General features: G+C 40.6%; 2 protein-coding genes across 3 annotated transcripts in view; both read right to left on the bottom strand.

Annotated features, from left to right (window-relative positions):
- Positions 1-719: 719 nt before the first annotated feature.
- Positions 720-9542, bottom strand: smyd2a (SET and MYND domain containing 2a). The gene is made up of 12 exons (XM_061815015.1): positions 9287-9542; positions 7993-8056; positions 7812-7922; positions 7156-7216; positions 4709-4836; positions 4474-4541; positions 2403-2505; positions 2204-2314; positions 1650-1773; positions 1382-1556; positions 967-1075; positions 720-872 (listed from the first exon to the last, which is right to left on the bottom strand). The coding sequence occupies exons 1-12, from the start codon at positions 9457-9459 to the stop codon at positions 789-791; spliced, it is 1311 nt and encodes a 436-aa protein (XP_061670999.1). The 5' UTR covers positions 9460-9542; the 3' UTR covers positions 720-788.
- A 2082-nt stretch (positions 9543-11624) lies between these two features.
- Positions 11625-24980, bottom strand: part of galnt2 (UDP-N-acetyl-alpha-D-galactosamine:polypeptide N-acetylgalactosaminyltransferase 2) — a 60532-nt gene continuing 47176 nt past the window's right edge. The window contains exons 12-16 of one of the 2 annotated variants that reach the window (XM_061814351.1): positions 22883-22975; positions 20684-20767; positions 19678-19831; positions 18317-18436; positions 11625-16366 (exon numbers count right to left, since the gene is read on the bottom strand). In XM_061814351.1, the coding sequence (XP_061670335.1) occupies positions 16211-16366; positions 18317-18436; positions 19678-19831; positions 20684-20767; positions 22883-22975 (607 nt within the window). In that variant the 3' untranslated portion in view covers positions 11625-16210. The remainder of the gene's footprint in view (positions 16367-18316; positions 18437-19677; positions 19832-20683; positions 20768-22882; positions 22976-24980) is intronic. The other variant, XM_061814352.1, reaches the window with a different exon arrangement.

The following is a 24980-nucleotide window of genomic DNA, read 5'->3' as shown; positions in this document are numbered from 1 at the left end:
AGGGAGTGGGGGAAAATAGTTTAGTGTGGCTTGACAAACAAGCCAAAACAGCTACAGTTTTGCTGGCCTGAAGTCAGCATATACTTTGACATATTTACTTAAATTACTGTAAATATTCCCCCATGAGAGACTTCACTACACACATATCCAAAAACAGTATCAGAATATCAGAAATCCCAACTACAAAGATCAAGCTCAGTTTTGAGTGACATGTTGTGATTGGTATTAATTTACCAATACATCCTGGGAAGTGTTTCCTGTCGTTACATAGAGCACGCATACCAAATGTACCTAATCGTCCAATCAAAACAGAGAATTCATTATAGCTCACTGTGCTTTTGGTCAATCATAATTTTATATATATAATGTACACACACAAATAAACATACAACAGACTATAAAAACATGCAAGTCATTTTTTTCCCCCCAACTTCGGTAAAACATGACAGACTCAAGCTAATCACTGAGTGACAGTTGTTTTGCATTTTTTATTCCGTTGCTACAGAACCGCTGCTGATGTGCGATCAGTCTTGAGGTCACCCAAACCAGAATTTTAAGGCGCAAGGAAAACTGACGCCTGCTCAACTGACTGAAAACCTTTTGAAACGCTTCTCATTTTCAGTGTTCCGCTGAGAAGACACTTGATGAAGTTGCGTTTCATCCTCAACTTTGAAAGGTTGATGGAAAATCCTTCCATAAGTAGCAGGATGAAAGAAAATGGGGGGCAGGGGGGTGGGGGTGGGGGATGACATGCCATGCAGTCGGGGGTGTGTGCTTCCATCATCTTTTCATTTCTGTTCCGCAATTTCCCTTTTGACTTCTGCAACATAATGGTGATCCTTCCCGTGGGCCACCTCCATGATGGCCAGCGCCTTCACACAAGATAAAGCGACATTGACGGGTTGATTTACTCAGCTAAAATGCGAACAACCTTATCCGCTCTGGCGCGTTAATCCGCGAAAATACCTTCTTCAGAGCTTTGACGCCTTGCGTCTTCTTCTCCAGCCCCAAATACAGCCGGCCCAGCTTCAGATACATGGACGCCACGTTGAGGGAGTAGGCCGGGTAGTGCACACTGCGGCGAGAGCGATGTTGCAACATCAATGGCCACTTCATTAGGTACACCTGCTTCATAACGTGCTTAGTTTTAATTGAGAGGATTTTACTACCAGTTTGTAGATTAACAAGATTTTCACAACTGCAGTCGGTAGGGCTGGCCAAATACTCAAATTTTAAGCGTGATTTTGATTTTTCAAAACATTATGGTCAAAGAACACCAATTAATGTACCGACCAGCACTGTGTGCGTGTGTGTGTGCAAGTTCACAATGAACTCAACACAATAAAGTGGGGACATGAATCATTCCTTGAAGTGGTTCTACCTGTACGGCTGTACGATCTTCTCTCCGTAGCTCATGGCACCGTCCCAGTCCTGCATGTAGAGACAGACGCCCATAGCCTGATACATCATGTGCAGCATGTAGACATTTGTGTCTGCAAATATGGCGCCCATCTTCTCCTGGCTCAGTTCACACATCTCCAGCAGCTCGCTCGGGCGTGCAACAGTCAAGGAGTCAACAAACAAGTGTTGGCACCTGACTTATTTGAGAAAAAAAAAATGGAAAACGTGAGGACGGAGGAAAAGGATATTCTTGTAATGTTTAGCTCTTCTGAATTCCTCAATGACATTCTTGGCATATCGAACCATGGCTTGGATTTCCTCTGGCTCAGGTGCTCTGGAGATCTGGTCCCGGATTTCCATCTTTTCTTTGTCCTACAGAAAAAGAGCAATAGAGAAAAAATATTTTGGCAGTGCCTCTTCTTCTAATTACAAACAAGTGAGGATGCAGAGCTTTGAGCAATCAAACATTCTTCAGTCATCGCCTTATTCCTAATTGTGTATTGGCAAAATAATTACACACAAAAAAAGCTGAGGTAAATAATTAAATTGCTCATGTAGTCTTTATCATTGATTACTGCCAAAAAAATAAACTCACTCTATAAGTATATAAATTCAGCAAGTTTTAGTACAAATAAATGAGGGCACGTTTGAAGTTCCACATTCACAATGGAAATGAAAACTCCACATACAACCTGTTCAAATGCTGTTTTTAAAAAGAATTACATCAGGTTTTTATTATTATTATTATTTTTTTTTATTTTTTATTTTTTTTTTTAAACATCCACCGAGTATGCGGCAATACCTTTGACCTGGTGGTGCACTCAGTACACTGGCAAGTGAAAAAGTAGGAATCGAACAAGCGTTCTCTGCGGTCCTCTGTGGGGTAGAGCAGGTCGATGTAACTGTTAAAGACCTCAGGAGAGAAAACAAAGCGTGGTGAACCATCGCTTAATGGTGTTAGGAACAGATGTGATCAAGTAAGCGCCTATGCAGATGCACACCTCCTCTCCAGGGCTGATTTCCTTCACTGCTCTTACTTCTGCAACTGTGCCTTTGTAGGTCACGATGACATTTGGACTGCAACTGTGGTTCATCAGTGCTACACTGAAAGGAATCACATCATCACACCGAGTGGAGAATGGTCAAGAAAGGAACATCTACTTCATTTAATCCAGCACAGAATACTTAGACGTAAGCCCCGAACCTCCCACCAGGGCTTGAATTGGGGTTGAGCGTGGCACACCGTGGACTGGATGCTGCCCAATGGCAGGGCACATGAACACAAACATCCATTCACACTCACACTTGCACCAATGCACAATTTAGTCTTCAATTAATCCAGCGCTTCTCAATTGTTTTCTGTTATAACCCCCCAGGAAGACAAAACACATTTGCGACCCCGCCCACCTCCACGGCCAGGAACTCAGTGAATTCCAGCGTGGAACCATGACAGGATGCCCTCAATGCATCAAGTCTCGTCTTGAAATTTTGTCACTCCTGAATATACCACAATCAACTGTTTGCGGTATTGTAAGAAGTGGAAGCGTTTGGAAACGACAATCGCAAACTATAAATCACACTTCTCCATCTGGCAATCTGATAGATGAGTCTGGGTTTGGCAAATACCGGGAGAGCGGTTTTTGTCTGACTGCATTGTGCCAAGGTGGGCTTTTCTGGAGCTGGGTTTGGCTTCTTACTGTAGTGCCATTGAAAGGACTTATGAATATGAATGCTTCAGCATACCAAGAAATGAAGAATTTGGATGCTCCCCAATTTTGTGGGAACAGTTTGGAGCAGGCCTCTTCCTCTTCATACATGGATGTGCACAAAGCCACAAATTAAGATCCATAAAGACATGGACGACAGAGTGTGGTGTGGAGTGGATGAATTGACAGGCCTGCAGAGTCCGGACCTCAACTCAATAAAAAAAACCTATGGGATGAATTAAGAACGAAGACTAAGAACCAGGACCTCTCGTCCAACATCAGTGTCTGACCTCACACATGCGGTTCTGAAAGAATGATTAAAAATTCCCGTAAACACACGCCTAATCCTCATGGACAGCCTTCTCATTCGAGTTGACTTTGGAAGTAGATTAGTGCCGCTAGGATTTGAATTTCAAACATTTTCAATAGTTGTATTTCAGTGTAATTTTTCAATGTTAACAATTCAACCAACTCCAATTCGCTGTCTTGATTTCACCATCTGTGCCACCAGGCAGGGTTACTTCAGATCAGAACCGAACACCCTGCCAATCCAGTTACGCTTTCTTCATATGTGATGTCACGTGACTAAGAAAGTGTAACTGCGATGTTCTGGCTGGTGGCACAGACAGTGAATTTCAGACAGCTGTTGAAAATGCGATCACTTTACATTTCAAATTCAAATCCTGTTTTCTGTGGCATTTCAAATTCAAATCCTATTTCACTTTACAATTCAAATTCAAATCCTGATGGTACTAATCTACTTCGATATTTGTAAAGGCCTGACCAACATTATACCGAACTCTTAAGGATTAGGAATGGGACGTCACTTATGTTCAAATGTGAGTCAAGACAGGTGATGAAGTACTTTTGTCAATATCCTGTATATCAGAGAAAGTAATTGACAAGTAATTCTGCCAAATGTAAAACAGTCAAACTCCCCAGACTTGACAAAACATGTCACAATCATGATAATGCAGTTGCAACTCAAAGACAAGTGGCTAATTTAAGATGCTAAGTTGTGGTAAAAAAATGCTGAAAGATTCAGAGCTTCAAATTCAGTTCATTGAACAGAATGCATACAAACATAAAAGAAGTTCCTGCATTGTATAACTTATTTGTATGCGTCCTTGCTTAAGTACTTTGGCAATTTATTTTGGTGTGTGATATGGAAGTGTTAAATGTAAGTGTCAGACAAATGACTCATTAGTGCTTAATCTTCTTTTAAACTAGGCTGAGTAAGACCATGGCAAAACACACTATATGCCCCAAAGATGTGTGTAAAGCATAATTATGGAACAATAAAGATCATACTGACCGTCAAAATAATATAGCATTACCTCTGGTTATATGATATTGCTCTACTTACTCTGGAAATACTGCCGATCCCAAATGTGAGAGCTCCTCATCCTCTATTGTGAAACCATTGCAATTAACCTGCACACACAAAGCGCAACAGGAGGGGACAGAACAGCAGTCGTAAGTACAACCACCACAAGGACTTTCGTAACAATTATTTGAAGCAAAGCAGGCGTAAAGAAGTTTGTTGGGTAATTTTAACGCTCTCAAGATGTATGAAGAGTAAAAGAGGGGAAAAAAAAAACCTGTGCAAAAAGCTCAGTGAGCGCCTGGTCATCCGGGATGTTGCTGATATGTTTGGCGTAGAAGTGGTGCAGGGCAGCGACGTCAGTCTCGTTTATTTCGTCCTTCTGGCTATCCATTTTGTCTAAATCTGGTCAAGAAATGAACCAACAAGGACAAGGAATGGATTTTTTAAAAATGTCAATTATTGCCACGTCAACTACATTATGACAATAACTGTAACCACCAATTGCACCTCTAAAAATAAACCCAAAAAAAAAAAAAACCCACCGCATATAATAGCACTAATCCTACTACGTAGCGTTGCAGTCACAGAAATACACACAGATGGCAGCAACTGGTCTTGCTTTGCTGTGTGCGTGCGTGTGTGAATGTGAGAAATAGACACGGCATTAAATGGAGAAACCAAAAACAAGCAAGTCGAAACTTTTACAATGTGAAGACCTTTCTACAAAAAGAAAAAGAAAAAACATTCCTGTAGCAGCATGTTCTATTACACTGTCACTGATTACCTCGCTCAAGGGCACAGTGAGAGTAGTTTTGTGGAGAACATGAAATTACACCAGAAGGAGTCTTGGGATTTAGGTCCCCAGTGTGCTGAACATTTTTTTTGGTGAGAAAAACGGAGAGAAAGATAACCCAAGGACACGCTGCTAACACAATTCAATATGAAACTAATATTGCTTGTAGATGTAACAAGGGACAAGCTATAGGAGGAAGTCATTCTATGCTGTGGATGAATTTACATACTCCACTCCAAAAATATTGGAACGGCAAGCTAGTCCTTTTTTTGTTGTATGCTGAATACATTTTAGATGAAAAGATGAATAGCAGACAAAAGTTCCAAATTCATAGTATTTACAAGCTGGATTCATGTTGAGTACTGAGAAGAACAAACGAGAACGTAGAACAATAGACAGTCAATGAATAGGCAAATATTTCTTGTAAGAGTCACAGTTTTGCAAAGAGTTTTCTAGCATTTAGAGTGAATCAACCCCCCACATTATGTTAAACCCTTACCCGTTCGCGGTTCACCTTTATAGACCAGTGCAATGACAACTGTGTAAAGGGAGCCTTTTAAAGTGCGAGAGTATACAGTATATATTGTTATAATACTAATACTTATAGGACCAACAGGATATGGGGGTGTGTCCCAACAACGGCGCAAAGCAGAAAATAGTAGGTTCTGAATCTGATCAAGAATTTAATGACTTATTTCCAAGAGGGAAAAAAATAATGTTTGAATGCCTGCTAGTTCTGATTTGCAATGATTGGAAGAGCTTCGCCGACAGAAGGAGCTGAAAGAGCTGGTGGGCGGGATGTGGAGTGTCCGAAAGGATCCTGCCCACCCTGGTCCTAGTTGGAGTGATTATGCAGGCCACACCACATGATCCAAACCACTCATGACCAAAGAGAATCGGAAGGCCAGATTCATCCATCCATCTATTAGACTATAATCACAAAGGTCGCAGAAGTGCTGGAGCCTATCACAGCTATCTTGGTACACCCAACACTGGTCGCCAGTCAATTGGAGGGAAGGAGGAAATTCAATATTGCAAAGAAGTACAGATATGAGCCACAAAAGTTTTGGAACGAAGTTTTATGGCCCGATGAGACCAGGATTACCCTCTCCCAAAGTGATAAAAAGAACGGAAGGATCTGCTTATGATCCAAAACGTAGAGGCTCATCTGGTCGAGGGAATGTCATGACTTGGGCTTGCATGGGTGCTTCTGGAACAGGCTCACTAATCTTCATCGATGATATAACTCATGATGATAACAGCATCAGGAATTCTGAAGTCTACAAAATCATTTTGTCTGGAAATTTACAGAAAAATGAATTCATAGTAATCAGGAGAAGCTTCATCATACAAGAAAATAATGAAGCAAAACACTGCCAACACAACATAAGTAGGTCTTAGACTGCACAAGTCAATCACCAGACCATAACCAAATAAAGCATGCATTTTACCTTCTGAAGAGGAGGTTAAAAAATGAAAAAGGACCCCGGAGAAAACAAAAAAACTGAAAGAGGCTGCAGGGCCTGGAAAATAATTTCAAATGAAGAATGCAGCAGTCTGGTGAAGTCTTTGGGTCTCAGATTTGATGCAGTTATTGCAACTAAGGATTATAATATTATATTCAATTATTTGGTCTGATATTCATCGTTTGATCTGAAACCCTAATGTCTTCAGTACACAACAAAAACAAAGGAATCTACCTTGTCATTCCAACCCCTTTGAGGGGGACTGCAAGTTCGAAAGAGATGTCGTGTTAATTAAATAATCTACACTATTAGTGCTGAGCACAAAAGCGCAAGGGCTAGATGAGTGTGATCTCTTATTTGCTGGTTGGTTCGCGAGCAGGCTTACACAAAAATTACAATAAAAAGCAGGCCTTGGTAGCGAATCTGGACTCGAGTATTCAGACATACGCCATCCATACTTACGTGCTTCAAACTCTTTGAGCATCAGGAGTCTTTCTGACGGCGTGCGTTCTGTTGTGACTTTCTGTAAACGTGACAAATTAAAAAAAGGAATGCTAAAAATAACCATCTTTGTTGCAGCAGCAAAACAGTTTGTTGAGAACTTCTTTTTCAAACAAGCAGTACAGGCTACAGGCATGGAGGCTTTCACTGAGACTTGAATCGACTTGGGTCCAACACAATCCTTTCTAGATCAAAAACTCTCTCTCATTTGGAACAATGAGAAGAATAATAAAGAGCAGCCAGGAAAGGTTCCACTACAGGCTGTATTGTAACTACCAAAATTGTCCTATTTGCCATCACTGATACAGAATGATAGCGCCCTGAGGAAATTGCAAAAAAAAAAAGACACAAAGAAAGATGACTAATCACAATTCTGAGCCATATTTTGGATTTGTGTTCAATTGAAAAAAAAAAGGAACATTTAAGAAGTTAGATTTTACAGTTCTCTGTATTTATAAATGCATATATTCTACTTTCAAAACAAACAATTTGTAGCTATTCCCTCACGGGCTCAACGTAGTACCGATATACCTGTCGATCTACATAGACACCCCCCCCCCACACTTAAAAAAAATGTTTCAACATGCGTGGTGCTAAGCAGCTAATTTTCACTATACCTGTTTCATGATGATTCTGGCTACCAATCTGACGGTCTCAGAGGGACACCAATTTTCTCCGTAGGAACACATGGCGACACACTCCAGTTTATGCATGGGCCAGTCCCCTCTCTGCATGCATATTAAGCCACAATTAGTAACCCAGAAATTATCACATTAAAATATACCTACTCTACATTACCTGACAGTCAATGTTGCAATAGTAGGCCTGCTTACATTTCCCGCATTTAAAAAGGTCTTCTTTCCTGTAATGAATACAACACTTTATTGATGTGTCTGTGAGTGAGTTTACTCACAAAACGATAGTTTTTAAGACTAAATTGACATTGGATATGTATTTCAATGAGTAACGAACAAACTCTCTTCAAAACCTTTTCCTTTGCATCCCCGCTTTGAAGGGTTCTTTTTGGTTGGGGTGTTTCCAGTGACTAGAATGAAGCAAATGTACAACACATGCACCCCTGGCCTTCCCTTCCCCTTCACGACAGGGACACATGGATGTCTATATTTAGCGCCCTAACCTTTCACTGCTCCACAAACCTTCATGCAGCTTGGGGACGACTTGCATTTGTGCGAGGCAGCACGGGGGAGAGGATTTAATTAAAAAGACAATAAACGTCAGTTGAATTTGGCTCTCGTTTTCTCTTCGCCTACACCAGAGAACACCTGAAACGTTATACTGGGATCATGTTTCACACCCTTAACCTTTTCAGCAAACACGTTCACTTTATTTGTAGAAAATGGATGCGACGTTCCAAAGGATTTGACAACATTTTTGTAGCAGACTGCTGCATACCCAATTCTTGCTGAAATTAGCTCAAATTTAAAAAAAAAAAACATGATGATAAACCTAACAAATTTCAATGTTCAAATTTACCCGTCTGTTGTGGAAAAATGTATAACATGATGCCTAAATTAGAAGAAGTGAAATAAGCAGGATAAGTGCCTATTTAGGGTTAGGTAACATTTCCAAAGAATTTCTAAATAACTATAGAACTTTAGGACCCAGGTCCTATACAATTTCTATAGAAATTATATTGTTCTGTAGAATTTCAATAGAAAATCACAGCCAAGGTTCTATAGAACAAGTTCTTCTGTACAAATTCTATAGATTTCTCTAGATTTTTTTTTTTAGCAGGTGATTTCGGCCTTATGAGTCATGAGGTTGTGCAGGTCGGGTTAGTTTGTGTTTGACTAAATTGAGTTTAGTACAAACCCAGCGTGTGTTTGGGTGAGTGAACGTCTCCAAAAGCAATGAAGGAAAATGTATGCCATCGTGTTATTTATCAATCATTTTTACGGAAATATTACATATCACATACATCACCGACCCACTAACTTGCGCTAACTGGGCATCCAGAGCTAAAGCAAGCTAAACTAGCCAAAGCGTCAGAATGGATGCTAACTTTAAAAGACATCTTGAAGTAAAGGAAAAAGAGGTGGGAGATGAGTGATGGTGGCTAGCGGTGTGTTACCTGGTGAAGCAGTGCTCGCAGTGCGCTCCTCTCTCGGTCTCAGTCAGCACGTACGAGTAAGCTGGGCAGGCGAACACCAACTCCCCCACCGCGAAGTGCCTCAACGCCCGGAGACCTCGGCCCCTGTCCAGGCTGAGGAACCGCTCAGTCCCCTCTATGCCTTCGTTCTTCATGCTTCGCTTGTATCACAGCGTACGTGGTCTTCCACGCAGCGACTGGCTTCTGTTTCAAGCTTGAACTGAAGAATGATCCTTTTTCTTCTGTTGCGGTATACATTGCCTCGTTTCTAGTTTTATTGCCCCCTGGTGGACAGATGGCAATACAGTCACAGCTGCATAAAGGGGAAAAAAAACCTCGTGTCCACTTGTTCTGGTTATGATTACTGCGCTCCTAAAATTATAGAGATCATTATGATAAAATCATAAAACGCATTCATATATATATACAAATAATCTGATTAAGAGGCGGGAAAATCTTTGTGTAAAAGGACATTTAATTATTTTTTTTCAATGGACAGATGGACCACTTTTTTGGATGACTTAAAAATCAAGAAAAATAACAGCACAGTACTGTAGCTACAATATGTCTAAATATTTTAATTATAGATTCGTGCTATTTTTCACATCAAATGTATTACTTTAAGTTTTATTTTATAAATATACGGTGGGTCAGCTGGTAAAGCAAGTCCCGGGTTCGATCCCGGGCCCGCCTGTGTGGAGTTTGCATGTTCCCCCCGTGCCTGCGTGGGTTTTCTTCAGGCACTTCTGTTTCCTCCCACATCCCAAAAACATGCAACATTAATTGGACACTCTAACTTTGCCCCTCGGTGTGATTGTGACCAATTCAGGGTGTACGCTGCTTCCTGCCCGTTGACAGCTGGGATAGGCTCCAGCACTCCCTCGTGAGGACAAGTTCCAAAGAAAATGGATGGATGCTTATCCTCACAAGCTATAGCTGTAGCCTTACTGGATAAACTGGAGTGTATCCCAGCTATTATGGGGCAGGAGGCAGGGTACACCCTGAACTGGTTTCCATCCAATCGCAGGGCACAAAGAGACAAACAACAGTTCCACTCTCAAGCCCACCTAAGGGAAATTTAGAGTCCCCAATTCATGCATGTGTCGGGATGTGGGAGGAAATCAGACTCCCCGGAGAAAATCCACTCATGTTACAGTAGCTCCACAGAGGTGGGGCCGGGATTTGAACTGAGGTCCTCAGAACTGTGACGCCAACTCTAACCAGTTTCCTCACCGTGCTGCCCATACTACAGTAACCTGGAAGTGCAAAACATTATAATTGTGAAACACTTTAACAAAAAGTGAAGCAATCCGTTGAGATTTAAATTTTTTTTTCCCCCCCATAGGTAGGTTTTCTAATTTCCATATAGTTGGGGCACCCGAAAAGTATGCAGCCCGAACGGTGAATGCTCGAGAATTCTTTTTAGAGGAAAACCCAGTTCTATCCATTCATCCATTGATTTTCTTTGCCGCTTATCCTCACGAGGGTCGCGAGGAGTGCTGGAGGCGGGGTACACCCTGAACTGCTTGCCAGCCAATCGCAGGGCACATGGAGACAAACAGCCACACTCACGATCACAGCTAGGGGCAATATAGAGTGCCCAATTAATGTCGCATGTTTTCGGAATGTAGGAAGAAACCGGAGTGCCCGGAGAAAACCCATGTAGGCACGGGGAGAACATTCAAATTCCACACAGGCGGGGCCGGGTTCGAATACGGGACTTCAGAACTTTGAGACCAACGCTTTACCAGCTGATCCACCGTGCCGCCCAACTCAATTCTAATTGATCCTAATATATTGTCTTAGTAAATGAATTATTAAGGCATTTACAGTTGATTATCACTAACAGTGACAGCTAATGTCCGAGTTAAATATCTCCAAGTAGCAGCATATATCTATACTGAAGAGTAAAAAGGAAGAGTACTGATCCCTGCTGGACTCCAGAGAAAACGGAACACTCAGAATTCTGTACTTGAAATTAGATTTGGTTAATAAGCAAAGACAAGACAAAATAATATGGCATCCAATCTGAACATGTATTTTTAAGCATGGTATGAATCTGCAAATCACCAAAATTTCAACAATTTGGTGCCATTCCGAATGAACATTTATGGAAATTAAATACATTCGGAAATATTTTGGTGTTATAAAACATGGAACACCTAGGGCGATCAATATTAAAGCAGGATGGTAATTTCATGACTCGCACCTCAAATGTCATGTTGCAGGGTCAACAAAGAAAAATAAGTCGGTTATTGATTCATGCAAAAGGGACCATTAACGACATTATAAAATGCAAACACGCCAAAACAATTTTTGTATATAAATGCATTTATTTAAGTTAATCATTTCTCTTCATTCAAAGTTTGCAATATCTATAAAAGAGGGAACAGTTAGAAGCACTGTAGAGTGTGACAAAAACAAAACCTGTTAGCAACCTGGGGCTGGGTACACTTCATATATGTACATGACGTACACACATTAGGATGGAGGTATGTACAAAAATATACACTTTTACACACGGGACAACACAGCTTCAAGCATAAAGTTCATGTCATTAAGTCGTTATTACCCAGGTAAAACTTTACTATCTAAGGGCTGGTAAACTGAAATGGATGCTAATCTAACAACTAAGATTAGCTATAATTAGGGAAATAAATATGACATAACTAAACCGCCTCTTTCATGTCCACTCAATTGCATTCATTCACTCAGCACTTTAAAATGAGGATGCACGCTTTGGATGATTTTGTCACTAATGTTAAAAAATATTAAATCAGGAAGCTGAGAGGTTTATACCCTGTGGAAAAGTCACCTTATTATAATATTCTTATTCACCCTCATGCAGAAAAAAAAACCCCAAAACTTTGGCACGATGTGCTAAAGATGTAAACATTTAATCAGCTAATCAACGGGATTGGGTTGAGATGCCAAATCATTTGCTGAAAATGAAAAATGGCATCGGGTTAAACGGTTCTGGTTGATGAATATAGCAGACCGTGTCGCCTTGGTAACTCAGATATGTACAGGCAACAGAACATAAACGCAATCAAATTTAATAATACGTGTGAACCTTCAGCATTCACACAACGAAACCTGAAAGTCTTTGGTGACGAATCATTGGTTTTAGATGCAGGATATGGGTCGGAACTTTTTTTCTTATCGGGGTTCATTTCAGGTTTAAAAGTCCTCTGAAGGCCACAATGATTTTATAGAAAAATGAAAAGCAATCAAACATTTTTTTGTGTGTGACTCATAGCATTCAGTGGGCTATTGTGCTCAGGTTCTCTGAGCTTTTATTTGTTTTCAGAATCGCACATGGGACTGGATCAAACCCTTTTGTGGGCTGCCTGAGGCCCACGTGCTGCTGGTTCCCCATCCTGAAGGGATTTTTTTTTTTTTTTTAGCAGTTTGAATTGCTAACATGTGGCAGTAGATGGAGAAACATTTTCTCTTCTTCAGGAAGGACAAAATCTATAAAATGCCTAACAAATATCATTTGAGAAAATCCGTACAATGCTGAAAACGTGGTAATGCAAATATTGGGTGGGTGGTTGCCATGACAAAACTATTAAGAGTTGCTGCCTTTGAGTGCTGCTAATACATTATTAAAATTTGATAATCTAAAATGTTGATTTAATATCAGATAACATAACACTAATGTAACTTTCTTTTGCATTCTTCAAACACAACGACCCCCCCCCTCCAAAAAAAAAAAAAAAACAACAACATCCATCCATCCATTATCTGAGCCAGTTATTTGAATTTTAAACCTCCTAACTCACTAAGATTGGGGCCGTCAGAGTATAGTACAGTCACCATGGTAACAAGGCTCTCCTCACAACCGAGCCAGTCCCGCTCTGTACCTGCCCCGGCACCCGTGGGTGCTGGCAGCTCAGCGCACAAGCCTATCAAGTGTCAGGATAGGCTCTGCATGCAGCTGCAGTGTCAGCATGGTCACCTCAACTTCAGTTTAAGACAAAGGCATAGACATACAGTAGAAAGAAAAAAAATGGCCAAATTGGACAGCAGAAGGAAAATGTTAAAAATTAAAAACACAAACGCCACAAGAGGTGGAAGGAAAGCTGGAGAAAATGGAATATTTAATTCCCCAAAAATATATATAGGCTGCAGTTTCTCTCTAGTAAAAGGAAACCTTTTTTTCCCACTTGAATTCCTTAAATGGTCATTAACATTGACTACAGACCATTAGAATTAATTCATAATTAAAATATGTGTTCCCCTTATTTCAATATTCAGTATAGGTCTGATATATTCTGCCTGTGCTACCGAATCCTTTGTTGCATAACACTTCCAAAATAATGCTGGGTAAGAACTAGAAATGCATGAACACAGACAACCACAATGTAGATCATACCGTAATCGTCATTCAATTGTTTGTTATCTTAGCATTGCTGTCCAAGGACAACTTCGAAAGTCCACTTTGATTTTTACACAAGATTCAAGCGTGTTGTGCTGCATGCACTAAGTGTAAAGCTGTATAACCAATAAATACACATTTTATTATGTTTCTAATGAGTATCTCCATTCAGAGCAGAGCACATCTCCTCCATTCATTTCATATTGGAGATAAATGATTGGCTCGCTTATTTTAATGAAACAACTGTCATGATTTGACAGATGATTGGCATGGCAATATTTCCCGCTGAACTGCATCAGATTTGTGGAGCACTAAATCAGGCAGCTAAATCTATAATTAATTAGTCGGCAATTTTGTCATCATCAAGACTCGACAGTAGGATATGACAAATATCATCTGTGAATAATCTCTGGTGCCATTTTGTGTCTAACAATACACGAGAAGTTCATGAGGAAAATCAATCACAGACAGAAGGTGGGATGTAGGTTTCAATCGTTTGTTACACCCCCGTGGGTACGATCATCAAAAACTTGAAACCAAACATTTAAGGGTACAGTAACACCCAATTTGGAATATGTTGTTTTTCTGGGTTAACAAAGTCACAAGTCAGCCCATGGGGGAGCAACAAATGAGTGGTATGTCAAAGGTCACGGCTTCTGTGTCTGATCGGTCGCATTTCCTCAGGAGAGATGATTTCTTCTGTAGTAAATTAGTGACACGAGATGTGGCCAGCGAACGCAGATTTGTTCATAAAATATATTTATAATGTACTACAGTCAAGTCATTATTTGTTTTAGTAAAAGTCATCTTTTTTTGACACAAAATCTTTTCCTAGACAGAATATTTCAACGTAAAATGTAAATACACTGATAACAAGGTTTGCTCAGTGGAATCTCATTACACAGAAGTTGAGAGGAACGGAAAATATTCTGGACAAGTCCTCTTATTTCAAAAATCTCAAACACTATATTATGGTTGTTTTTGCTTTTCATGCTAACGTGTTCTTAATTGAATCCTTCCGGATGTCACTGGACAGCAACAATATGTAGCACACAAAAAAAAGAAGTAAAATAGATCAAGTTCAGGCTGAATAAATCCTTCAAACAACACTGACAAAATGAAAGTTAATGTTTCTACCGTGTTGAGAATGACAGTTTGACAATTTGTACCCGATCCAAATGAAAACAAAAAACTGTGTTCCTTTCCCTTAGCACGCACCGTATGGAGGGGAGGATAGGGCTGTGGATGTGTGCCCACAAAGGGATTCAATAAATAAAATTGTACAAACTCATGCTACCAAGTGAGGAGCTACAAAAAGTATAACAGAGAAACTAGTAGGAGTTGGTGGTGGTGATAGAAGTTCCACTATTTATTCCTCGTTACCTCTAGAGAGAAACCGCTGCAACAGTAAACAACACAAATTCAGTTCAATGTGCTGAGCAAAATAAAATCACAACGCAAACAGAAGTTGTATAAAACGGTTGCACTCCCGAGAGAGCAGCTGGAAAGCAGCAAGAGTAAAGAAAAGACATCAATCCTCTAGAGTTCATTGTCCTTGCAGCTTTTTTTTTTTTTTTTTACTATTTGCTTGAGAGAAATAAGAAAAGGAAAAAAAAGGTTGCTAAGAGCTTTGTGGTGTGTGTAGTTGACAAAAAAAAAAAAAAAAAGGATGCTAAAGTGCAGCAGCCAGGGCTACAGCCTGAGGAGAGAGGACAACTCCTCAATGTATGTTCTCCGAGAATTCCTCCAGAACTTCTCTGCCTGGTGTGGGAAATCTTCGCTTCAACTTCTGCACATGTATGTGTGTGTGGGGGGTGCGGGGGGATTAGTAGAAAATATGTTATTTTCCTCCAACTCATCTCTGCCGATCCTGTAAACCGATGAGATTCAAAGTAAGGGGTAAAAAAAAAAAAAAAAAAAAAAAAAAACACTAAAAAGTTGTTTTCCTCCAATTCGACTTCTGGATCGGGTCGGAAAAGTTTGTTTCTGTTTTGCGAAAGTTCTTAAAAACAACCCCCCCCCAACAAAAAAAAAGCTCCTACAAACCTCCACTAATTAACAGTAATTAAAATAGTCAAAAGAAAATTACAAAATAAAAACACTAAATGTGTTCATTTTTTTTCTTAACCAACATTCAAGAAAACAAACGACTCAAAGAATTCACACGTTATTTTGCCTCCGAACCGTCAATGAGAAAAACACTGAGGTATTATAGTATTTGGATGGAAAGCAGCCTTCATCGCTTTGATCCCCCTCTTTGTCATCAGCGTCGCCAGCACTGGTCCTCCCACTAAATATTGACAGTTTCCTGTTAAAGTTCTACAAGGCCCTCCGCCGGTCTGTAAGTTGGAGGGGCGGTGGGGAGTGGTGGTATTGAAATGACCTCAGAAGCCTGCGGAGGAGCAAGATGGACCCATTCATCCATCCATCATGTTTGTCTTTCTCCTCCAGTTGACAGCGTCTACTTCTTCTTAAAGTCAGTCGGTGCGTAATGTTCTTAGCAGAGCCTGGTGTCTTTTTGTCCCCTAAGATTGTAAATTCAGGGTGAACTTCCATTGCTGGCTAAGGTTGGGGCTGCACACCTCCACGGTGAGACCGCCCATGCGGGCGCTGCGGCTGTCCAGGCACAGGTTACTGCCCACGTGACGGAGCTTCGAGTTGGACTCAATCTGCTCCCACTTCTGCTCATATTAACAAGGCAAAGACAGCACAAAATTACCGTCGTTTCTGACCTATAAGCCGCAACTTTTTTCACACGCTTTCAACCCTGCTGTTTATGCGGTGATATGGCTAATTTGTGCATTTTTTATAACTGGCGCAAGGGGGCACTGGAGCGAAAAAAGGTAAGAATAAGACCGGTGGAATATATCTGCCGAGGAAGTGACTTTTACCGGCCCTGTTAGCGCTGTGTTGGCGCAGTGCTAGCGTGTTGCTGCTGTTCCTGGTGTGTCTCAGTGATATTTACTGGTAAGTTTTATTTTAACCGCCCCTGTTAGCGTTAACGCTAGCGTTGCTTTAGCATTAGCTTTAGCGCAGTGCTAGCGTTAGCATTAGCCCGATGCTACGGTTAGCGCCGCATTAGCGTTAAACTTTCTGTGTACAGTCTTTGTAAATATCTTGTGTTTCAATGTGAGTTTCAGCCTTTGTATTTACCAAATGGTATTTCCTTTACAAATGTACTGGGTGGCCGGGAATTACAGTAATGGACAGAATTCACGGCTCATCTCAGAGCTGACTTTGGGCGAGAGGTGGGCTACGGGCTTCACCGGTCGCCAGACAATTGCAGGGGCATGTATAGACAAAAAAAAAATTTTAAAAATCACAGATAATTCACAGTCTTTCATTAATCTGAGAATAATGGTTTTTGGAACATTACAGTGGTGCCTTGAGATATAAGTCTTATTCATTTGTTTCGTGACCACGCTTGTATTCAAACCAATTGCATCTCGTTTGAGATGAAATGTAAAGTGATAGTTCCATACACAAGGGTCACTCGCTTTTTTTTTATGGACTTGAATGACACCAAAAACGTAAACTCCGTGAACAGTTTTCTGACGTTTCCGTGTCAGAACTGCATATCATAGTTTGACTCTCTTCGTGCATTTTTGTGTTCATGATTTACAGGACAATACAAAATGATGCCAAACGTCAGCTTGAAAAGTAAAAGTTAATTGCTTAAATGTTGCTATTGCAGCTGTTTGCTTGAGAAGCCATTGTATTTGGCTCCGGTCCATAAAACGCAAACCGCACACAAACACACACAGTACATTACAATGGCCAGGAGATGAGGAGAGTTTTGCTTAATCAATATCGAATTGCGCTAAGAAGAATAGCAATGCACTGCTAAATCTATACCATTACCCAGGCCTAATTTCTCTTCCAGTCTTCCCCCCAATAATCAACATTTCTTTTGATCACTTTTTAGGTGTCCTATTGGCCTCATGTTAAAATCTAAAAAGCAGGATAAATACAATAGTAGCAATTCTAAATGAACCTGGATTTTTTTTTTTAATCGAATATTAAGAAAATATCTTGTACGGAGCCCCCCTCCGTTTTTACTAGTGAATCACTCAATATCAGGCCAGGGTATTGATATTTATGGATTTAACTGTAACTTAATTTATGACTCAATGGCACCACTGCTAGTTTAACACAATTCTGAAGCATCAATTACAGTACAGGTGTCAAACTCAAGGCCCGGGGTCCAGATCCGGCCCACCACATGATTTTATGTGGCCCGCGAAGCCAAATCTAGTGTCAATTTCAATTATTTTATTATTATTATTTTTTGTACAAACATTTCAAATGGTCATGCTTCATAAATTATTAAGTTGAGATAATACCAGCATTTTTATGTTAGCAAACATGAATAGCTGAAAAACACATTACCCTTGATTTCTGATTCCAAAGTTGATCATAAATTGATGATGTAATACGATGAGACCATTAAAGATTTGTATTGTTTCATAGTCATAACGGCCCTCTGAGGGAAACCAGAACCAAAAATGAGGCCTGCGAGAAAAATGAGTTTGACACCCCTGAATTACGGTAATCAGTTGACCATTTGTAATTGTTTGTGCCCCTTTTGGATGTTAATTCAGTTGTGTTATAGTAGCGTTGTGTCCGTGTACCTGTCTGGTGTCATTGTCTCGACAGCCCTGCAGTTTGATGAGGGAGCCCGCTGTTCTATCCACCACAGTCAGACACAAATCCATGTGTTTGACTGACTTATCCTTCGTCAGGGCCCATTCCTTGAGCGAAAAATACACATTTAGCAGAACATGCAGTGGTCAAATAATTGTATTCAAACGCAACACAATGACTTTCATCACATTATATGTCGGTTCTGCCATTGCCAAATTAAATTACGAATTCAAGGCATTGCAAACCCCTCACAGAATAATAGCACTATAGTTGAGTCGGTATTGCATTATATTCTAATCATCTCTATGCTCACGGGCAACTTTCACATCCTAATGAGATCCAAGAGTTACAAGAAAAATCCACCTCAAGGTAATAATACCTCTGTCAGAAAGCTACGGTATTAAGGAGAGAAAAAAAGTCTTAATTGTCATCAAAGCATGTCATGGAGCCCCGGGATACCAAATGAAGTGTAAAATGCAATAGGCTATGAATAAAAATGTAATAAACAGATTCCTAGTGGATAAAACGGTGCATAATTGAAGTCCTTAAAATTTAAGTGGGTTAATGGATTTGTGGAGTGGACGTGTCGCAGCGGTTTAATTAGAGCAATTGACTCTTCTGTTACAGCTGGGTATTTTGGGGTGGTGTAGAATTGCACTTTTTACACATCTGCTTCACAGTTCTGAGAACCTTGGTTCAAACCCTGCCTCCCCCATGTGCAGTTTGCATGTTCTCCCTGTACCTGTCGGGGTTTTCTCTGGGTATTTCCTCCCACATTCCAAAAACATGCATAATAGGTCATTTGAAGACTCTAAATTTCCAGTAGGTGTGAAAGTGAAAGCAAAAGATTGCTTTTCTATCTGTGCCCTACTATTGACTGGCGACCAATATGCCCAGAGTCTGCTGGTATACGGTCTAGCACCCCCACGACCCTAGTGAGGATAAGCGGTATGGAAAATAGATGGCTGGATACTAAGTGGGGCATCTTCATCATTGGTTACCTGATTTAGCTTCAGGTACGTGACAAAACACCTCGAGGCAATTTGCTGTTGTTGTAGACGTGGAGACATGAACACACTACACTTATTTTACATGTGAACAACACCGATAGCAGAGGCTAATAGGAATAGGCTGTGGAATGAGCATTCTCAATTTACTTCTCAATTTACTGTTGTCTAAAATAAAAAAAAAAACAAGACCAGTAAATTATGTTGACATTTATTGCAGCAGCAGGATGATTAGGTGTGACTTTATTCAGACTTACATAAAGATACCCGCCATCCTGTAAGTGCCAGTGCTACCGTTTATCTCCCAGGTGAGTCTAAAGTGTAAGTTGAGACATGCTGACCTGTGTGTGTTGCCTTGGTAACGCTACCTGGTTTCCGCCGCCGTTGTGGCACTCGTAAACGCCCACCACGCCATCAGCAAAATGTCCCAGTGTGTCAAGGCAGTTTCCTCCCTGCTGTAAGGCTCCGAAGGCAATGTCCTGGTGGTCTGGTACACTAATCACACACACATACAAACATTTAAATGGCGTTTAAATATGTACAGTATGCTCATAAATACAGAACCGCCCACAACAGGTGAAAATCCATGATATAGACCATATAAAAACTTCTTTAATAGCTGGACTTTTTGCATACACTTTTCACACAATAAAAGCACATACAGCATATATTAAAACACACCTTCTAAATAATTACTTTGGGCCTGTTCTCTCTCTTGCTTGCTCTTCTAAAAGAAAAGTGCGCTCTTTCAAGCTGTTTGCCACTCCCAGTTGATTTTTTGTGTAAAAACGGAAGCATAAAACAAAAGCGAATTCAAAAATATAAGAGGGATGGACTACATTAAATATACAATATTGGGATGCACGATATTTATAAACACTAAAACTGTTCCACCAAATCATTGAATTTCAGCTATCTAAATTCCCCTATCTTAATGGTAACATAAAATGTGAAACACCAAAGATGGGCTACCAGAAATTAGCATTGGTCTTACAGAAATTATACACTTATAACGACTGTTACTTGTTACATTGGACTACCAACACATGAATACAGAATATTAAAAAAAAATCCTCATAGGAATATTCTCTCTACTGTGCGGGAACAATGACTATTACTGTAGTTTGATGCTGGTGGGCATGTTGTGGAACAATGTTGTGCTACACATCTACTGAAGATAAAAGCCTTGAATACTGCAAAACCCATAAAAAAACGACATCTTACAAATCCACAATGTAGTGAAAGTGCAAACGAACTGCAGTTGGAGAGAAGTGTACAGTTATTAAATGCACACCCGTTTATGCTGCCGTAGCACACAGTCACGCATATGAAATGAAGACATCTTACCGCAGCTCGGGGTAGACATTCTCCAGGTACCACTTAAAGGGCTTGCAGGCTAAACGCTTCTTCATATCCAAACGACTCTGGATACTGGAGGAGACAACCGGGGAAAGAAAGGATGGGAGGGCTGTCAATCACGGTGAAAACAGATTAAATTAAAGTGATGAGAAGGACCAGAGAGGTCCACAGCATGACTGCAGCAGAGGAAAAGACCATCAACTGGGAGATATGACGAAGTTCCTAAAGCGCCACAAAATGGTAAAATCATCTAGAATCTCCGTGGAGGGCATTTGTTATGCACATAAGCACAAAACATGGCCCACAAATTAACCAAAAATAATTAATAAGTAACGAGCACCCGTAGAGAAGAATAATTTGCTACTGAAGTATTAAGTTAATATGAATGGTTACAATTTGGATCTTGAATCAGATCAATTTAGATACCGAATTTATTTTAGTACGACCAATACCATTTTTTAAAACAGATAAATATTACAAACAAACTTGGATTTAAGATTTCATAGATTACATCTAAACATTTTAGTTTATTATTTTATAAACTACTTTAAAAACTACACACAAATTTACTATAGTTGGCAAGGCAGCCCAGTGGGTAGCACATCCATCTGATAGTCGTGGGGTTGGGAGTTTGAATCTGGGCTCTACCCTCCCTATGTGGGGTTTGCATGTTCCCCTTCATTCCAAAAACATGGATGACAGGTTTATTGAAGACTCGGATTCATCCTTAGGTGTTAACGTGAAGGCGCCACGGGGGATAAGCTGGTAAAGCGTTGGCTTCACAGTTCTGAGAACCCGGGTTCGATCCCGGCCCCGCTTGTGTGGAGTTTGCATGTTCTCCCCGTGCCTGGGTGGGTTTTCACCGGGCACTCCGGTTCCCTCCCACATCCCAAAAACATTAATTGGACACACTAAATCGCCCCTAGGTGTGATTGCGAGTGCAGCATGTGCCCTGCGATTGGCTGGCAACCAGTTCAGGGTGTACCCTGTCTCCTGCCCGTTGACAGCTGGGATAGGCTCCAGCACTCCCCGCGACCCTCATGAGGATAAGCGGCAATGAAAATGGATGGTTGGGATGTTAATGTGAATTACTTTTTTGTCTGCATGTGCCCTGCGTTTTCCTGGTGGCCACTCAAGGGTGTACCCTGCCTCTTACCTACGGTCAGCTGAGGAAGGCTCCAGCTCACCTACATGCCTAGTGGGGATAAGCGGTATGGAAAACAAATTGATGGCTGGACATACAAATTTAATATTACAGCTGGGGAAATAAAATACAATAATTTCAGTTTTTAAGGAGCAATAAAATGTTGATAACTTGCGCTGATTGCAACCCGCATTTAATCCTCAGTGATGTATCAAAAATTGTAGACAGTAATTTGCATACAAAGAGATCCATCCATCTTTTATATTGCTTGTCCTCATTAGGGTCATAGATGAGCAGAACCCTGCTTGCTATGGGCAAGAGACAGGAGGCAATCATTGGCAAGAAACAAACAGACAAACAACCATTAGACACACACCGAAAGACTACTTTTAGTCTTCAACTAACCAACTTAAAGACAATTTTTCATCTTCAATTAACCTACTGTAAGAATTGTGCTTTTGGAATGTGGAAGGGAATCCGGCTTACCCAAAGAAGAGTCAATCAAGAACTGGGAGGACATGCAAAACTACACACAGGAAGGTTAGAGCACTGATTCAAAACTAGAACCTCAGACATGTGAGGCATAATACTAATCACTAGGCTACTGTCCTGCCATTCCATACAAACGAAAAAAAAAAAAAAAATCTCATCCCCTAATGCAACCTACAAGATGAGGCTGAAGGGGGCGCCATTCGTTTTGGAAGTTTTTGGTCTCCCCAAGCAACATGTAACTGCTAGCCAATTACAGCCATACTAACATTTTCACCAGTGTTATCACTGCCTGCACGAACAAGCAAGATTACAATGTAGTAAAAAAACTGTAAGCTTGCACCAAAAAGCTGTTCACATATTCATCTATCCTTTTCATGAGGGGTTGAACTAAAATAAGAAACATCAAATCATGTGGTCGTCTTGTGATTGGTTCAAAACCAGGCATTTGGCTGTCACACAACTGTGGAATGGTACGGATGCTAATGATTTATCCCGTTTGAAAAGGTTATGTGATGTGATAAACAACACGAGAATTTGGTGTGTTTACTCACTTTCCATACGGCACATTTCTCGCAGAGGGAACGGCAGCGTAGTAGAAGTTTTTAAACTCGTCCATCCACACCTCAGCAGCTCTCCTGGTGTTCCTAAGATGGAGAGAAGGAATAGAAGGGAGAGTCCATGAAAAGTGTCTATGCGATATCAGTTTTTATCTTCACAGCTAATGAAGGGCAGAATTCCCCTATTTATACAGTCAAGTGGGGTTGTGTGTTTATTTCTCGAATTACTACTCTCAGTGTGGGTTGCCAGGCAAAGCAAAGGATTGACACAGAGCCCAGAGCTACTTTACTATATTTACATTCTTTCCTAATGATGTCACAGACTGCTGTTAAACCCTGAGTCAGCCGGACTCACAGTAATGGCAGCAGAATTACATATGGTAATTTAGCTTTAGAGCCTACATCTATATGAAGATATAGCTGCTTACAGTGGGTGTAAATGAAAAAAAACTGCATTATTGGCGATACCCTAGCGTCGCTATAAATTCTGATTAGAGACCTACACATTGCTGATTGTTGAAATTTTTAAAGGGCACTAAGGTAATGCAAGGTGAGGGGAAATGTGGTTTGTACACCAGTACAGAGGTGCAAACTAAAACCACAAGAAACATTCTTGAACTAATACCATCAAAAGTCAGCATTAATAGACAATTTATCATGCGGTGTTGCTCAGGTGTTCCCAATGTTGCATTTGGATCAGGTACAGTGTATTCTATACCAATAAAATAAAACTTACAATGACCTCAATGCAACCATCCGAAATTGTCCATCGTGAATGCAAACCAGATTTCTCTACATATGGAGGAATGACACCAGATGGGGTTAAATATTTAAACAGGAAGAGTTCATTAGAGAATATCTTCATGCATGAAGTGTTTCTTTCTAAAGATGTTTGAACATGTTCTTCCTAAAGCCCACTCGCATCCAAGCACAAGAGACAAAGTAAACTGGATTTATTGCTTATGATTTCCCCCCGTTGCGAGATGCCAGCACAAGCGCAATATATGGGAGCAACCAAGGGAACAAACATAATGTCATCAGCTGGGACAGTCTCGTGGCTCCCTCGGGTGCCCACTGCCAGAAATGAACAGCGTGTCTAGCCCTTTCATCAGTGATAAGCAGCTGCTGTGCATATTGGGACAACTAATACACACATTTTTCATGACCATCCTTAAAATGTTTGCATCTTTATCTGGCATGTTGTGCTGCTGCATGACTCATCGAGTGATGTTCAGCAGCAGCTGGAAATACCATCAAGGATACTCCAATGAGTTAAAAATTAAGATTAAAAAATTAACTACTACTACAAGAGTAGAGTGCAAACTACTGAACTCTAACCAAAGAGCCTAAACTTCAGAATTCAATACGCCATCATGCATGACGCCATACAAGACAGCAGCCGAACACGCAAACTCAATTCAAAGAGCCTCAAAGGATTAATTATTTGCTTTGTCGTAGCTATTTTGAGACACTTTTCCCACCCGGCATTTATGATATCACACAAATCAGTTGTTGCATGAAACCTTGGCGAATTGCATAAGTATCACAAGATTAACCTTGGCATGACTTTAGCAGTTTTTTTTTTTTTTACATTTTATTTCTTACCACTCTTACTCAAAAAGAATCAGAAGAAGACGCTACATTCACAGTATGTTCCCAATGAAAATGACAGCCCCGTTGCAGGCCACCGTGGCCATATTGAGATGGTTGTGAGATAATGCGGGGGCACGGGGAGAGCAAATGTGACGGGCCTTTGCTGTTGTGGATGACCGGTGAGACGTTTAAATAGTTAAAAGGTTTTCCATGCCAGTCACGGTGCCGATGAGAAACCGAGTCGGCCCTGGTGAAAAGGAGTGCACGCAACTCAAACTGACAGCACGGAAAAGGCTTCAACGCAACTTGGACGGAGTCGTCTGTGTGATGGGAAGAATTGGATTTCCCTGTATCTCACAGTCTTTGTTTGATTTGTGTACTAAGAGTGACTGGGGGTGTCACAGACTTACAGAGGGAGGGAGGGAAGGAGCGAGTTAGAAAAAAACCCACTATGTAGTATGTCTATTAATCACAGGATCTTTTACTATTCAATAAACAC

The sequence above is a fragment of the Syngnathoides biaculeatus genome, chromosome 3 (assembly GCF_019802595.1).
Source record: "Syngnathoides biaculeatus isolate LvHL_M chromosome 3, ASM1980259v1, whole genome shotgun sequence".
Taxonomy (NCBI): Eukaryota; Metazoa; Chordata; class Actinopteri; order Syngnathiformes; family Syngnathidae; genus Syngnathoides; species Syngnathoides biaculeatus.
The sequence above is the reverse complement of the archived record's forward strand: the minus strand, read 5'-3'. Positions and strand labels throughout refer to the sequence as shown.

What these genes read in the sequence shown, in the direction of transcription:
- smyd2a (XM_061815015.1), bottom strand. Translation starts at nt 9,459, where the DNA reads ATGAAGAACGAAGGCATAGAGGGGACTGAGCGGTTCCTCAGCCTGGAC. An exon ending in GCTCAAAGAGTTTGAAGCAC is followed by an intron (nt 4,837 to 7,155) that starts GTAAGTATGGAT and finishes TTTCTTGACCAG; the next exon opens with ATTTAGACAAAATGGATAGC. An exon ending in AAGAGCTAAACATTACAAGA is followed by an intron (nt 1,557 to 1,649) that starts ATATCCTTTTCC and finishes TGACTGTTGCAC; the next exon opens with GCCCGAGCGAGCTGCTGGAG.